Source organism: Siniperca chuatsi, linkage group LG13, assembly GCF_020085105.1.
Source record: "Siniperca chuatsi isolate FFG_IHB_CAS linkage group LG13, ASM2008510v1, whole genome shotgun sequence".
Lineage (NCBI taxonomy): Eukaryota > Metazoa > Chordata > Actinopteri > Centrarchiformes > Sinipercidae > Siniperca > Siniperca chuatsi.
Window position 1 is genome coordinate 17,255,311 of NC_058054.1, and position 14,405 is coordinate 17,269,715.

Below are 14,405 nucleotides of genomic sequence, written 5' to 3' on the forward strand. Positions count from 1 at the left end.
TAAAAGAGAAACTGAAGGAAATTAAATGCAAAAGCAAGCGATAAGGATAATGGAAATTTCAATGAGCACAAATGTAGCATAAAGGCTGATCTGGAAGCAACAGTTGGCCAGTTAAGTGGAAACAGGAAAGACTGGTTGGTGAGATCACAGATCATCCAGGAAAGAATACTAAAGATTAACATACAAGACTACATATAACTGCCAGAAGGTAAACAGTCAACTATGACAATCTCACAGGCAGCCACGCCCTCTATAAATTCAAATATGAAAATCATTTTACAATTTAGATGCAGTGGTGGAATGCAACTGCGTACATGTACTCAAGTACTTTTTTGAGATACTCGTACTTAAGATATTTCCATCTTCTGCTACTCCTACTACACTACATTTCAGAGGAAAATATTGGAGGAAAATACAATAATTTATCTCTGACAGGGGCGTTTAGCTGCATAATGAGTACCTTTACCTTGTGATACTTGAAGTACATTTTCGTTTTTGTAGATTACTTTTGTACTTTTACTTAAGTAGAATTTTGGATGCAGAACTTTTACTCTTTATGGAGTATTCTCACCCTGTGGTACTGCTACATTTATATAAGTTAAGGATTGTATTACTTCTACCACCACTGCTTGGATGTGAACCATTTAGGTAAACATTTCTGCTTTGCATGCTTGTTGACATAAAAAATATCTTAATTTGACTAAATGAAAGCAAAATAAAAGCAAGTTTCAAGTCTACAGGATGATTTTAATACTGGATTTATTATGAATGGAAACTGGCCGCCTGGAAGCTAAGAATTACACATTCAAGCATTTAAAACACCAGCTACAGTATGTATTAATGTAAAGTTTATATGGAATTTTGTAAATTGATTAGAATATACTAAAACAGCTGGTATGTTTCTTTAAAATAAGCTGTAAAGTGCTATAAATGCATAAAAATAAGACGTTCTCTTCCAGACAGGTGGGGGCGGTAGAGCGCCACATTAGCTTTTAGTTACGAGAGAAGAAGCGTCACTGCAGTGACGTCACCATCGTGTTGTGGAGAAGGCTGGAGGAAGATGGCGGGGTCCAAGGTGAAGCAGGACATGCCTCCTCCGGGAGGCTATTCTTCGTTTGATTATAAGAGAAATCTACCGAAACGAGGACTCTCGGGTACTTACATTACATACTCAGTTACCGAAATATACAGTTCCCTACACGAGTTCTTAAATATGCTCAGGTTGTGTGACATTTGCTACTCACTAAACAGCGGCTAATGCTAACGTGTCAGACACAGAAGTTAATCTACTAAAATAAAAATGGGTTGAAGTTTTTGGAGGCTCATAAATTCATGCCTCTCATATGGAGGAACAATACCTGTGGCTTTAACAGTATAATATGAAAAATGTTTAAGTGTCCAAACAACATATTTTGTGCTAATCATTATTGACAGTGTTGATAGCTACTTGCTACCTAGCTAACACTGGCACTTGGTTCATTGCAGGTTCAATCAAATATGATTGTTACATTGTTCTAAATGGGAAATTGAATGCAATTAATTTCAACAGCTTTAGTTAAGCATAGACGGCTTAGTCGCTGTGTGAAAACCATAAGACCAATGTGTTCAACTCTTTGATATACCTGTAACTGGTGTTGCACTTAAATCAAATTAAACAATCAGATGTGTGCTAGTGCTGGCCAGAAATAAACGAACAAATCTTTTCTACTGATACTTTGGCCAGTTCTGTATGCACTGGCATGTCTGCCTCCTAGTATGGAAGTAAATACAGATCAAAAGGATTGAGAGAGCACAAAACTCAGTCTGCAAGGCAACATTTGAGGACGCACAGATTCGAAAGAGCAGAATCAGATTTGTGTGTGAAGGAGGACAGAATCGTTAGCGTTAGCAGATGATTTGAGCATGCAAGAGGAACTGTGTAACTACATTTGATCCAGCAATAGGGATCCTCACGCTCCTGATGATCAAAGCTGCTCGCACTCACTTTTGGCACTCTGAATCCCCTGTATGGAAGTATATTGGTGACAGAACATTTGAGAGAGCACAAAACAAATGTTGAGCGCTACTCAGTCTGCAAGTCAACATTTGAGTGCACACAGACAGAATCAGATTTGAGCATGCAATCCCAATCATGCGCACACTCTTTCCTGAGTCAGCTCTCTACATTTTCTCCAGTTTTTTTTTTTAGCAGCTTTAGAGCACTTTAGATCGCAATAGGTTGCTAGCCAACCATTTTTTTGACAAGCAAGCTGCAAGAGGACACACCCACATCCGGACATAGGAATCATGTCTTTTCCAAAGTTCAAGTGCACACAAGGAAAAAAAGTCAGCTTTTGAATTATTATGATGTTGCTCCTCTGTATTGTATTGAACAGGTGACACTCTCAGTTTGAGTTCGCTTTCAGTGAATTCAGACTGCCAAAAGTGAGCACGAGCAGCTTTGATCATTACAAGCGTGAGAATCCCTGTTTCTCAAATGTAGTTATACAATTTTGATTGCATGCTCAAATAATCTGTTACGCACATGATTATATCCTCCCTCGCGCACAAGTCTAATTCCGCTCTTACAGATCCTGTGGGCTCTCAAAGGTTGACTTGCAGACTGAGTAAGGCTCCAGTTTGTTTTGTGCTCTCTCAAACCTTTTGGCATCAGTATACTTCCATACCCCCGAGCGCACAATCAAATAGAGCAGAAAGTCACCTGTTCAATTTGACCTGGAAGTGAAGGGACATCCTGTTAGACAGCCTCCTTCTATTTTCAAAATAAACGCTGGGACAGTGGTGCTTTTTAACCACCAGATGAAGACAAAGACCAGTATTGGTGTCTGTATTATCTTAAAATTCAAAATGCATTGACACTAAATGACTAAAATCACATTGTTTGTTTGCAAATGATGTCGGGTTTTTTTTAGTCATTATGGCAGAGTAATTTTAAGAGTCAAACATTTATGAATGAGGCTTATTGTCACTTCTGAGCAGAATGCTGCCCTCAGACATCTAATGAGCCTGATAAGTGGTGATTGGGTTTACTGCGATCTGATCCGACTCCATGTGGGAAAACCAATCCACTTGAAGACTTGGCACGAGATACATTTAGTGGTCCAGACCCGGGTATACCGAGGCAACATAACACTAACTTCCTGGCCACTTTTCTGTGCCACTAGAAATTACACGATGGATAAAAGACTAATAGATTCTTTATGAGGTTACATATTTACCTACAGTTTATCTATCTTTTGATAAACTGTCAAAGTACAGTATGTGAGCACAGTAAAGTTTTGCACTATAGCTGAAATTCCTAATCGGGTAAAAGATCGTGATGGGTCACAGAATACGGTGTAACACTAGCAGCTGTAACAGTTACTCTTACAAAACATAGATTGAAAAAATACATAAAAATATGCAATTATTTCCAACAAAACAACACGACCAAAACATAGATTTTCTACAAACCAAAAAGATGTAGACTTGCGTTAATAATTTCCTCAAACTGCTCTGAGTATCATATTACCTCTGAAGGTGTAGAAGCTATTATTTTCTTTGACTGTATTTGGCCACCTTAATGTGTGCCTAAATCTGTAGGTCTAAACTGTTGCGGGTATTTGTTGTGCAGGTTGCAGGAATGTGTGGAACAGGTGGAACAATGAACAAACAGCTTTCCCAGAATCTGCAGTTGGCTAAATGTGAACTTGAGTGTGAGTTACAAGTCAGTTTTATGAGGCTTCCTACGTGTTTGGATGCGTTGAACACGTCATTTATTAATAAAGTTGTTATTGGTTGAATGTCATTAAATTTCATCAGATACATCAACTGGTCCAACGGGTTCTGGCAAACAAATATTTCTGTATTTGATGTGTTGTAACACATCAAATATGTCAAACTGGTTTGATCAGCTGCCAGTATCTAGGTGCCTTTATGAATAGTGTAAGCCGCAATTCTTAAAGACACAGCTGTGCAGCCATTAATTATCTTATAGACAGGTTACTAGAGATTAATTTATTCTTTGTAACATCAGAGAAAAAACTTGGGAAAGCACAAGTTTGATATCTTAATCTTTTGTCTCTTATTAACTTTGGTGCTTATTTAAAACCCCCCCACAATGGTTTTTAGTATCTAAATAGGCTCATTTTGATACTGAAAACTGACCTGATGAAGTGGTTGAGATGTAACTCAAACATTAATCATCTGTGGTTGATACAATGTTGCCTTGAACTGTCAATAATCAATTCTTTAATCAACAGGATATAGCATGTTCGGCATTGGCATTGGCATCATGGTGTTTGGTTACTGGAGGCTTTTTAGGTGGAACAGAGAGAGAAGGTAGGATCATTCTTGTAATTATGCTTTGGGTTTAAATGTTGGTGATAGTCAAAGTCTGTATAATATTTCACAATGTGTGTTTGTGCATTGCAGGCGCTTGCAGATTGAGGAGATGGAAGCCAGGATAGCTCTGATGCCCTTGCTGCAGGCAGAGCAAGACCGAAGGTGACAAACAAAAACTCACACGCACACACACACGTTTACTTTTTGAATCTGGTGGTTCCTCCCTCGGGCAAGCCCTTTTTGTAACAGATGAATTTCCCCTCTGGCCAGGGCCTTACGGATGCTGAGGGAAAATTTAGAGGAGGAGGCGATTGTCATGAAAGACGTTCCAGGTTGGAAGGTAAAGAAAAAGTTGTGATTTCACTGTAACATTTGAGAGAATAATATCATGGGATTAAATGCTTATTTCAGTCTACTTCTTCTGTAAAATGCCTAGTTAGCCCACTGCTTCTTGCTTAACTTTTAGGTATCTGAAAACTGACTATAACACTCATTATATTAACCCTTGGATGCATAGATGGGTCAAGAATTACCCTGCAGGTCTTCTGTTTGTTTTTTTTAAACAATATTATTGTGACAAAATATTTCAGCATTTCATATTTCAGGTATTCATCAAAGATCTTGTTTTTGATAACACTGTATTCATTTTTTAATTTAGCTCTTTTACTTTAAGATAGTTAAATGTTTGTACCCTTTTTATAAGTGGGTCAAAAATGACTAATATGCATTTCCAATTAAAATGTATAGGAAGCGTTTATCCTTATAAGTTCATTCTGTCAGCTATACAGTATGTACTGTGGACCACATCTCAACTGTCTGCATCAACAACTCAGCTACAATTTAACATTTGATACATTTAATTATCTATATTTTATACCTCAAAAGATGTGTATCACTAAATCAATAGCTAATTTAACATTTACATATTATTTGAAAGTGTGCTTTTAATCAAATAGCCTACTTTATAGCTAGCTAACATCACTGTAGTTAATGTAGTTAGCATAACTAGTAGTAGTAGTAGTTAAAATGTTTCTATTAATGTTGTTTTGCTCATAATTGTTACATTTTGCCTTTTAAAATGAAACTATTCTGGTGTGAAATGGAAATAATTAAATTATAAAGATTTTATAATTTTTTTTATAAATTAAAGTCATTTTTGACCCACTTATTGAAGAGTGTGGGCTCCAATGACTCTTCATGTTAACAGTAAGCTTTATTGGTATAGAACATATGAATATACAAAAACAATTCTTACATAATGAAGCTGCCTGGCAGTAATACATGCTATTAGTAAACATCTTAGCGGCAGCACTTGGAACTTACTAGGTATTTTTATTTTATTTTTTGGGAGGCCAAAAAGAAGAGCAATACACCAAGTTCATTGTCATCAGATCCAAATGCTGGAATAACAATCTCTTTAACACTCGTACAGGTCGGAGAGAGCGTCTTCCACACAGACCGCTGGGTCGCCCCTCTATCAGAGGAGCTGTTCAACCTCCGGCCCCGTGAAGAGCTTTTGCACAAGCGTTTCGGCTTCTTGTGGTACGTTTAAGCACCGAGTTAAGTCCTGAGCTCCACCACCTTCTACAGCCAGTACCACGTGGACTTGAGCCCTCGCTCAATTCAGCTTGTAAATGTTAAATATTAAAATTCTTTTTTTCCCCCCCATGTACCTCATCCTCCGTTTACCTGTTGTCATTTTTTCACTTTGGATTGAATTTCACAGCATAAACCTGTTAAACAAGATCATGTCCAGTGGTGGGGGACATAGTTACTTATACTGTACCACTGAATAAGATTGAGTTACATTTTATGCCACATTATACTCCTACCCCACTTCATAAAAGAGGCAAATATTCTACTTAACTACATTTAATTGTTATGGTCACTAGTTACTTTTCAGGCACATCTAAAACATGAGCTTGGAAAAAGGTACAGTGCATTAATGTAACTACCCAAAGGTTTATAAAGGAGTTAAGATCCACCTTGACCAGCTACAACATTAAACAGCTGCTTACACCATCACATTGAAAGGGGCCATTTGATTCTGAATCTACTTTGAGTAAAATTCCAAACAAATTTAATAGTATTAGGCAAATGCACTACCAACCACTAAGTAAATAATCTAAATATACTTTTTCCACATCACAAATTTAACAGGCGGTTTTGCCAGGGAGTATTTGTAACCAGTTATATTTTAAACTGTTAAAGCTTTTCCTTTAGGTTTACTAGATTCCAGCTGATCAGGGTCCGCACCAACTTTAACTGCCTTAGTGATGAACACAGATGCAGACAAATTCAGAAGTTAAAGAGTGACGGTTGGTGCTTCAAATACAGTTAAAAGTGAGCTATAGTCCCCCCACACACACACTATGACATGGTGCTTCTTGATCTCCCTTACCTTGTGTTACTGAAGCTAGTGTTTCAAGTCTAACCTAATACGAAAGTATCCCTGTTTTTGGGTGCACCTTAAATTATTTAACACCTTGTTAGAATCTGTCATTCTACGTCCACTAAAAATTGAATACAAACACTGAGATGTACATAAACTCCATGAGTTCCAATGTGAATTAGTAAAATATTTGGGGGGGTACTGTGTAAAAGAAAACAATTTGAAGTTTATAGTTGTCACCCCCTGCAGTTTTATTTTTGAAATTGTAATACAACAGCAGAACAATGCTCAGTTATTTAGCATTAAAATTTTGATAACAGATGTACTGTTATCTTAAACATAAAAGCCCATTGCTTGAAAAGAGACTTATGTTCAGACAAGAGTGAATTCAGAAGATGTTCAGTCACTATGGTGTGCAGGTCTGTCACCGTGCCATTTTTAAATTGGATCAAGGACTTTGCATAGCAGCCATCTCTCAGGCAAACCGACGTTTGATATTCACGAAGACCTCAAACTTCTAGGTGGCAGGATCCTGGCAGGTTCCTCCCGTGTAGCCACCATTTACAGCTGCACCTGAAACGGGGCAGTAAGACTGGTCAGCCGGGCATATTGACTGCACCAGTAAGGGAGGGAGAAAAAAGTTTAATTGTTTAACAATAAAACAAGGTTTTACCTGATAACTGCATCAATCACTGCCATCTAAAGCCGCATGCTTCAGTTGTGGAGATCCAGAGAAGAGTCTGACAGTCAGTTTATTCTAAAGAAAAAGATTGAGATGGATTAAGCCTGGCAATTAAAGTTTGACATAAGACAATCACAATAAAATGCATGCAACCCTATTCATGAGTCTGAAACTCACCACTTATAAGTGTACAAAGAACTGAATACAGTCTAGACACCTTGTGCATCAATTAGGACTGCTGTGGGACATTACTGGAGCAAATTTGAGGACTAATGCAGTGAACAGAAGTGGACTGAGCACAATACTACCGACGGCTTAGAGGCCAATGCTTTTTGGTGGACTCAAGAGGTGGAGTACTACAATCCAGAGGAGCATCATAGAAACATTTTCTGAATGGACTTTATGAATCAGGGGAGAGGCCATGGCATGTTGTAGGCGACATCTGAAGCAGGACTAAAAAAACGACTAACTTGAAGGTATTCATGGAAACAATGAGAACTGAGTTTGAAGGATGTGAGCAAAGCAAAAGGAGATTTTTACCTCACGTGCATTGGCCTACTTTCTCCACATATGACCTAGGCAAGAGAGCAGCTTTCATCTCTGATGAGCACTTGTTGGTAGGCGCAACACTTCACTCTCCAAGGACTTGTAGGTTTTTGAAGTAGCTGACCTCTTGAACGTAATGAAGCATTAACATGACCAGACACCAGCTGATGTTTTCCCAGCATTTCCATGTGCTACTTTAGGGGCTAATTCAATCCTCACTAGAGGTTTGATCTTAAAATCACTAGAAGCAGTGTATCAAAAAAACAAAAAACAAAAAAATTTGTCTTATCGATGGTTTTGAGACCTGAACAGGATTCACTGGGCCAAAAACCATCTTTAGTTCTTAAATCTTAGGAAACCAGACAGCTTGTCAAATGAAGTGGACTTTCTAAAAATGCACCCAATTACATTTTATCCCGCTATCATCTTGAACTAAATAAACTGCCAATTTATAATTGCCCTCCAAAGACATCCATGTGTAATTTCAGTGCTTCGCGCAGGTGAATTGGTTCTTACGCAGCATTAAACTTCCCCATGCGATAGTTTTGAAAGGCAAAAGAATCAAGATTATTTTCCACAGTCTGTTTAATAGGCTCCATGAAGCCAAACTGACAAAGAAAAAAAAATGTTGATCATACAAAGAACATAAAGTACAAAACTGTTCCCGGTTGAGATATTACTTTGGGGAAACGAAGTTACATTTTTCAATCACTTAAACAAGATTAGTCCATTTTACAGCACATTTAAAATGCAGATGTTGAGCAGAGCACAGAAGATACCTTGGACAGACTTCATGAACAGCCGGCCACTTCGGATGTGTAGTTCACCAGTCTGAAAGGAATTCACTCTTTTGGGAAATTGAACACACAGGAGCCTCAGCTTAACTAAGTTTTTTTTTTTTAATAGTAAAAAGGAATTTGTCATAAAATCCCCCAAAAGCCTGTTTAAGAGTAATTAGATCTCTTTCCTCACTCAGTTTAAATTCTGGCAAGAGGTAGGTCAGTCAGAGACTGAAAGGGGAAATAAGTAGGAAAAAACAAAAGAAACAAACAAGCCCCATCGGATATTTCAATATAAAAAAACAAACTAAATAAGGAATCAAAAATCAGGAAACACTTTAACGTGCTGGACAAAAAGTCTACCGCAATGGTAGTGTCTGTTCAACGAAAAGCCATGTGGAGAGCCGTTGTTTGATCCCCAAATTGGGACTTGAAGTACTAATCAGATTACACAGATGCCTTTTAGTTAACAAACGACCTTTGAGGAATAAAGATGCCCAATCAAGCAAGGTAAGAGTCTTGAACTGTAATTTGTAACATGGTTTGTTAAGGAAAGGCTACATTTTTTTTTTTTAAAGATGCTTGAGCTACTACAACAGAACTACAAAACTAAGGTCAGCAATAACACGTGGACATTTTTCTTGAGGAGCGCATCTTTGAAATACAGCCAGCCAAGTGATGATCTTGAATCAGGGAGATGTTTACTCGTGTGCAGCTGAGGATAGGAAGTGGGCACACAGGTAAAGACACTGAAAGTTCCAACACTGGAGTTTCACAACATCCCCTTCAACCCACCAGACAGTCCAAAAACCCTCCCTCAGTTTTTGCATAAGGGGCTCCATCAGCTTAGATACGAGCAATATCAGAATAAGTAACATTCAGCATTCGCTAAGTGTGTCAGTGTTCGCCAGCCTCGTTATCAGAAGAGGGGGGCTGGGGGGCTAGCAAAATTTGGCAACCGTATACAGAGAGGCATCAACTTGGGCTCAGGTACAAAACTGAGGGGCATACATGATTTGTCTTCATATGTTGGGGCTGTGAAATTGTCTTAAATTCAATGTTACATGACGCCTAGTGTGATTAAATCTCAGCCTAACAGTCAAAAGTTGAGTATAAATTAACGAGTGTAATGTTTCAAATACTCATGTTTTACCCATTAAACTCGTTTAAAAGTAAGTAAATTAGTGTAAAATGGAGGTTAATTTGGTGAGATTTGAAAATGACAGCCCCAACATAACTCTACATACACAGTACAAACACATCATTCATGCTTACCATAGCCATCGTATCCATCCCGGTAGGTTCCAGAGCGGTCACCATATGAACCCTGACCCCTGGAAATTAGGCAAAGAAGAATTGTTGCATTAAATGAACTCCAAGGCAAACAACGCCATCAGGAAATCTCAGCTGTCACTGTCAAATTTCTTACCTATTTTCTCTGTAGCCACCACCTGAGGAGTATCCTCCTCCGCCACCACCACCACTCCTGTATCCTCCGCTACCAAAACTCCTGTCACTACTTCCGAAGCTTCTGTCGCCATAACTCCTTTCACCATAACCCCTGTCTCCATTGTATCCTCCACCTTTAGATATTATACAAGTACATCGATCAACAAGTGAGTAACATGGTAGTCAACAGTATACAACAGTCCTAAGCCAGTTCTCACCTCTGGCATAACCTCGCCCACCTCTTCCCCTGGATCCGCTGAATCTGCCACCTCGTGGTCCTGAACCGAAGCTTCCTCTGGAGCGTCCGCCCTTCCCTGCTTCATCCACGCGAATAACCCGACCATCTAGACTCTGCAATACAAGATTTATTGTTTTAAATTTTAAAGATGTATTAATTATTTTTAAAAAGTTTGCTATGTGGGTTTAACTTATTTTATCAATTTAGAGTGGATAGAGCAGTAAAACTAACATAAGCAAATTAAGACTTTGGCTAATTTGATAATGAAAAAATATTAAACACGTTTTAATAGTGTACCGTTCATTTACCTTGCCGTTCATTGCGTTCAATGCATCTTTGGCATCTTCTGCATTGTCGTACTTCACAAAGCCGAAACCGCGAGATCTTCCCGTCTCTTTGTCTCTGATCACATCCACTAATGGAGGCAAGGAAACCATTTTTAATATATTGTCAAATAATGACTTTCAAAAAAACGTTTAATAGCATAGCATTGATTTACAGCCGGGGGGGAAAGAAATTAAGGAGGAGGATCCGAGGATTAACCTTTTTCGATGGTTCCGTATTTGCCGAAGGCCGAAGCCAGAGTGTCCTCGCTGGTCTCGAAGCTCAGTCCTCCGATGAACAGTTTACCTTCGTCCGACATTTTCAGTGCAGCTAGAACACAAACACCACAATCACTTAAAGCTAAACATTTACAGATATCTGGACAATAACGTCGTTTTGTAAATATCAGCAAATACCGTAGGCTCGTGCAGTACGAAAGTAGGTCAGCGGTCCCGCTACACTAGATTGTCATTATCTGCGTATTTTGTTCCAAAGCTCTTTTGGTCTGTGTTTAACAATGCATTAATTGCGACTTAAACTAGAAAAATATGTTCAACTGGTTAAAATAAATTGCCGCCATTGATGGACGCAACTCGAGCTAACGTTAGGCCTCAGGCCCGTAAGCGTGGTACCATTAAATTAGCGGATTAGCTAGCTAGCTTTTTCCTTTCAGCGCCATTTTGTAGCACCGAGCTCATGGTCCTCACTTTTGTCCTCACTTACCGACTTAGCAATTAGCTTCAAATGCGGCTCGATGCCTTGTTTTCTGGGTTACGTAACTGTTCTAATAAAATATAATTCTGTTAAATTTTCACTGTTATGCCACATTTTTCTTGACATAAACAATTCAGTACACTAATATTGTCCGACTGTATTCATCGCTATCAAATTTAATAAGCTAACATTGCTGTTCTGAGAACACACATTTTTAAAACGTAGCAATGACAATTTAATATCAGGCCAATAGCAAAAATGTTAGTAATGCCTTTGAACTGCAGATGTATATGAACACGTCGAACTCACACCAAATCTACCGCGAAACCCCGTAAAAATAATCCTGAAATAGCAATTACCTTTTCACTGGCAGGTATCAACTGGTTGACGCGCGAGGATGTAGGTCGAATGAGAGAGTGGAGACTGCGCGCTCCGCTTTTCACTGCTCTGCGCGATGACGTCTTCTTCTTTTGGTTTATTGGCGGGTCACCAAGTGAAATGGCGGGTCCATACCGCCACCTACTGTACAGTTCACCAAAATCAACAATACACATTCTTCCTCTTACCTGTAGTGGTATTTATCCATCTAGATTGTTTTGGTGTGAGTTGACGAGTTTTGGAAATATCGGCCGTAGAGATGTCTGCATTTTTTTTTTAAATAATGGAACTATATAGCACTCGGCTTGTGGTGCTCAAAGCGGCAAAAAATACATTTGAAAAACTCAACAGCGATGTCTATTTCCAGAAATCATGACCCAGTTACTCAAGATAATCCACAGATTTGTTGTGAGCAGTTTGATGTAGGGACTATTTTCTTTCTACCGATAGCTCCTACATGAAACTGCTCACAACAAGGTCTGTGGATTATCTTCTGTGTGTGTGGGCTGATTACGTTTCCACATCACACTTGTGTAAATTGAATATTTGACAACGATTGGCTTCCAAACTATCAGAATCAGAATCAGAAATACTTCATTGATCCCGAGGGGAAACTCTTTAACTCTACTTTTACTTTCTAATACTAGTAATAATTGTATACATGCATGTTTTAAATAGAGATTGGACAGCAGATTGGATGGAAAGATGGTCTGTCAAGAACATTATGGATGACAAAGGATATCTATTAACAGCTTTGCATCAAACAGAATCCCCACAAGAATGGGCTACTTGTTCCTCATCAAAAACATCATGAATTACCAAACTGTACACCTACAACTTGTCCCACTTTCAATTCAAGGTATCACACTAAAATGTAGCCAAATTATTTTATTAAAACATGCCTTACAGACACTCTCTGTCCAGGTAGACAAAACAATGATGATATTCCTTCCCAGTTTGATAAGAACTCCACTGGTGAGAACAACACTCAATATCAGTCTTTTGCTTCCTGACTGCACTTAAAGAGGTATACAGCTCCATTGCTTTCCCTACCCTCGGAAGATCAGATCTCAACCTGATCTACCTTCTGCCCCTGTATAAGCCTCTAGTCCAGCGGCAGCCTGTGACTAGGACTGTGAGAAAATGGTTGCAAGAGACCAATGAGGCTCTGCAGGGCTGCTTTGAAACATGTGCTCTGTAATTCACATGGAGAGGACATTGATGAGCTCACAGGTTGCATAAGGGTACATCAACTTGTGTGTGGATAATGTTGTTCCGACAAAGACTGTACGCTGTTTTCCTGACAACAAACCCTGGGTCACCAGAGACATCAGGGTCCTCTTGAATGACAAGAAGGGGTCCTTCAGAGACAGGGACAGGGAGGAGGTGAAACAGAGAATTTAAGATGAGGATTAAGCAGGGCAAAGACAGCTACAGGAGGAAGCTGGAACAAAATCTCCAGCAGAACAATGTGAAGGATATGTGGAGTGGCATGAGGAGTATCACTAGAGACTGATAGAAGAGCAGGGGGGGGGGTTCACCCCTCCCCCAGCTCTTCGCCCATCTGCCCCCCTCAACCATCCAGTCCTACTGCCCCCCTCCCCCATCTATTGTCTCCAACAACACCATACCTGTTCTCTCCCCCACACCAGCTCTCCCTAACAACACTGCAGGGTCATCACACACTGCACACTCTTCACAGTGGGGCAGGTGAGAAGAGAGCTGAGTAGCCCCCACCCAGGCAAGGCGTCAGCCCGAGGGTATTCAAAGTGTTGAGGGTAGCGGACACTAACAGACTCAAAAAACTGATCGGTAAGGCCAGTGACATTGTGGGGGTGGAGCTGGACTCTCTGTCGGTGGTGTCAGAGAGGAGGATGCTGGCCAAACTACCTGCCATCTTGGACAGTGTCTCCCACCCACTCCATGACGTGCTGGTCAAACAAAGGAGTACTTTCAGCGAAAGACTCCCCCCAAAAAGCACCACAGGAAGTCATTCCTGCCTGTGGCCATCAAACTCTTTAACTCCTCCCTTTAAGTGTCAGTCTACATGACCCTGAGTCACTAAACTGGACATTGGATCATTAACATCTCTGCAATACTTGACATAATTGTGCAATATTCTCTGTTTAATACTGCTGTGCAATATACTCTTTTCAGTTTAAAATTCCCCATTTATTTATATTTATTCATACTTCTATTACTGCTGCGCAATATCCGTCTCATAATCATTTTAATAAGCTACACTTAACTTGACAGTACTCATTATTGCACTATTACTTATTACTTATATTATTACATTGTATTATACTGTACATACTTATCAACCTCTAAATCCACTTTGATACTTACACTTATTTTAGCTTTTATACTTATATCCACTTTGTACTTAATTTATCTTACCTGTATTATATTTTGATTTGCTTAGTACTTCGATTCCTGTGTGCACTGACATGATAGTGAGCAGCTGAGACAAAAGAGTTTCCCCTCAGGGATCAATAAAGTATTTCTGATTCTGGAAGAACGTCATAATCTTCCTGCTTCACCGTGCCTCTGCTCATATGGACAGATCGGGTAGCACTG

The 14,405-nt window shown here is 39.3% G+C and overlaps 2 protein-coding genes across 11 annotated transcripts; one reads left to right on the forward strand and one right to left on the reverse strand.

Moving 5' to 3' along the window:
* Positions 1-997: 997 nt before the first annotated feature.
* ndufa13 (NADH:ubiquinone oxidoreductase subunit A13) lies at positions 998-6,000 on the forward strand. Its single transcript, XM_044220670.1, has 5 exons — positions 998-1,154; positions 4,242-4,320; positions 4,414-4,485; positions 4,594-4,663; positions 5,756-6,000. The coding sequence occupies exons 1-5, from the start codon at positions 1,061-1,063 to the stop codon at positions 5,873-5,875; spliced, it is 435 nt and encodes a 144-aa protein (XP_044076605.1). The 5' UTR covers positions 998-1,060; the 3' UTR covers positions 5,876-6,000.
* A 941-nt stretch (positions 6,001-6,941) lies between these two features.
* On the reverse strand, positions 6,942-11,961 carry cirbpa (cold inducible RNA binding protein a). 10 transcript variants are annotated; one of them, XM_044220668.1, is made up of 7 exons: positions 11,807-11,961; positions 10,953-11,063; positions 10,718-10,824; positions 10,390-10,522; positions 9,998-10,056; positions 7,389-7,472; positions 6,942-7,288 (listed from the first exon to the last, which is right to left on the reverse strand). In XM_044220668.1, the coding sequence occupies exons 2-6, from the start codon at positions 11,050-11,052 to the stop codon at positions 7,401-7,403; spliced, it is 471 nt and encodes a 156-aa protein (XP_044076603.1). In that variant the 5' UTR covers positions 11,053-11,063; positions 11,807-11,961; the 3' UTR covers positions 6,942-7,288; positions 7,389-7,400. The 10 variants fall into 10 exon arrangements, with proteins under 10 accessions (XP_044076603.1, XP_044076604.1, XP_044076597.1 ...); XM_044220669.1 differs by having other exon boundaries at positions 6,942-7,307; XM_044220662.1 differs by lacking the exons at positions 6,942-7,288; positions 7,389-7,472 and adding exons at positions 8,511-8,774; positions 10,152-10,305 and having other exon boundaries at positions 10,411-10,522.
* Positions 11,962-14,405: the final 2,444 nt, after the last annotated feature.

What these genes read in the sequence shown, in the direction of transcription:
- ndufa13 (XM_044220670.1), top strand. Translation starts at nt 1,061, where the DNA reads ATGGCGGGGTCCAAGGTGAAGCAGGACATGCCTCCTCCGGGAGGCTAT. An exon ending in ACCGAAACGAGGACTCTCGG is followed by an intron (nt 1,155 to 4,241) that starts GTACTTACATTA and finishes TTTAATCAACAG; the next exon opens with GATATAGCATGTTCGGCATT. An exon ending in AAGACGTTCCAGGTTGGAAG is followed by an intron (nt 4,664 to 5,755) that starts GTAAAGAAAAAG and finishes ACACTCGTACAG; the next exon opens with GTCGGAGAGAGCGTCTTCCA.
- cirbpa (XM_044220659.1), bottom strand. Translation starts at nt 11,052, where the DNA reads ATGTCGGACGAAGGTAAACTGTTCATCGGAGGACTGAGCTTCGAGACC. An exon ending in ATACGGAACCATCGAAAAAG is followed by an intron (nt 10,825 to 10,952) that starts GTTAATCCTCGG and finishes TGCCTCCATTAG; the next exon opens with TGGATGTGATCAGAGACAAA. An exon ending in TGGGCGAGGTTATGCCAGAG is followed by an intron (nt 10,306 to 10,389) that starts GTGAGAACTGGC and finishes TAATATCTAAAG; the next exon opens with GTGGAGGATACAATGGAGAC.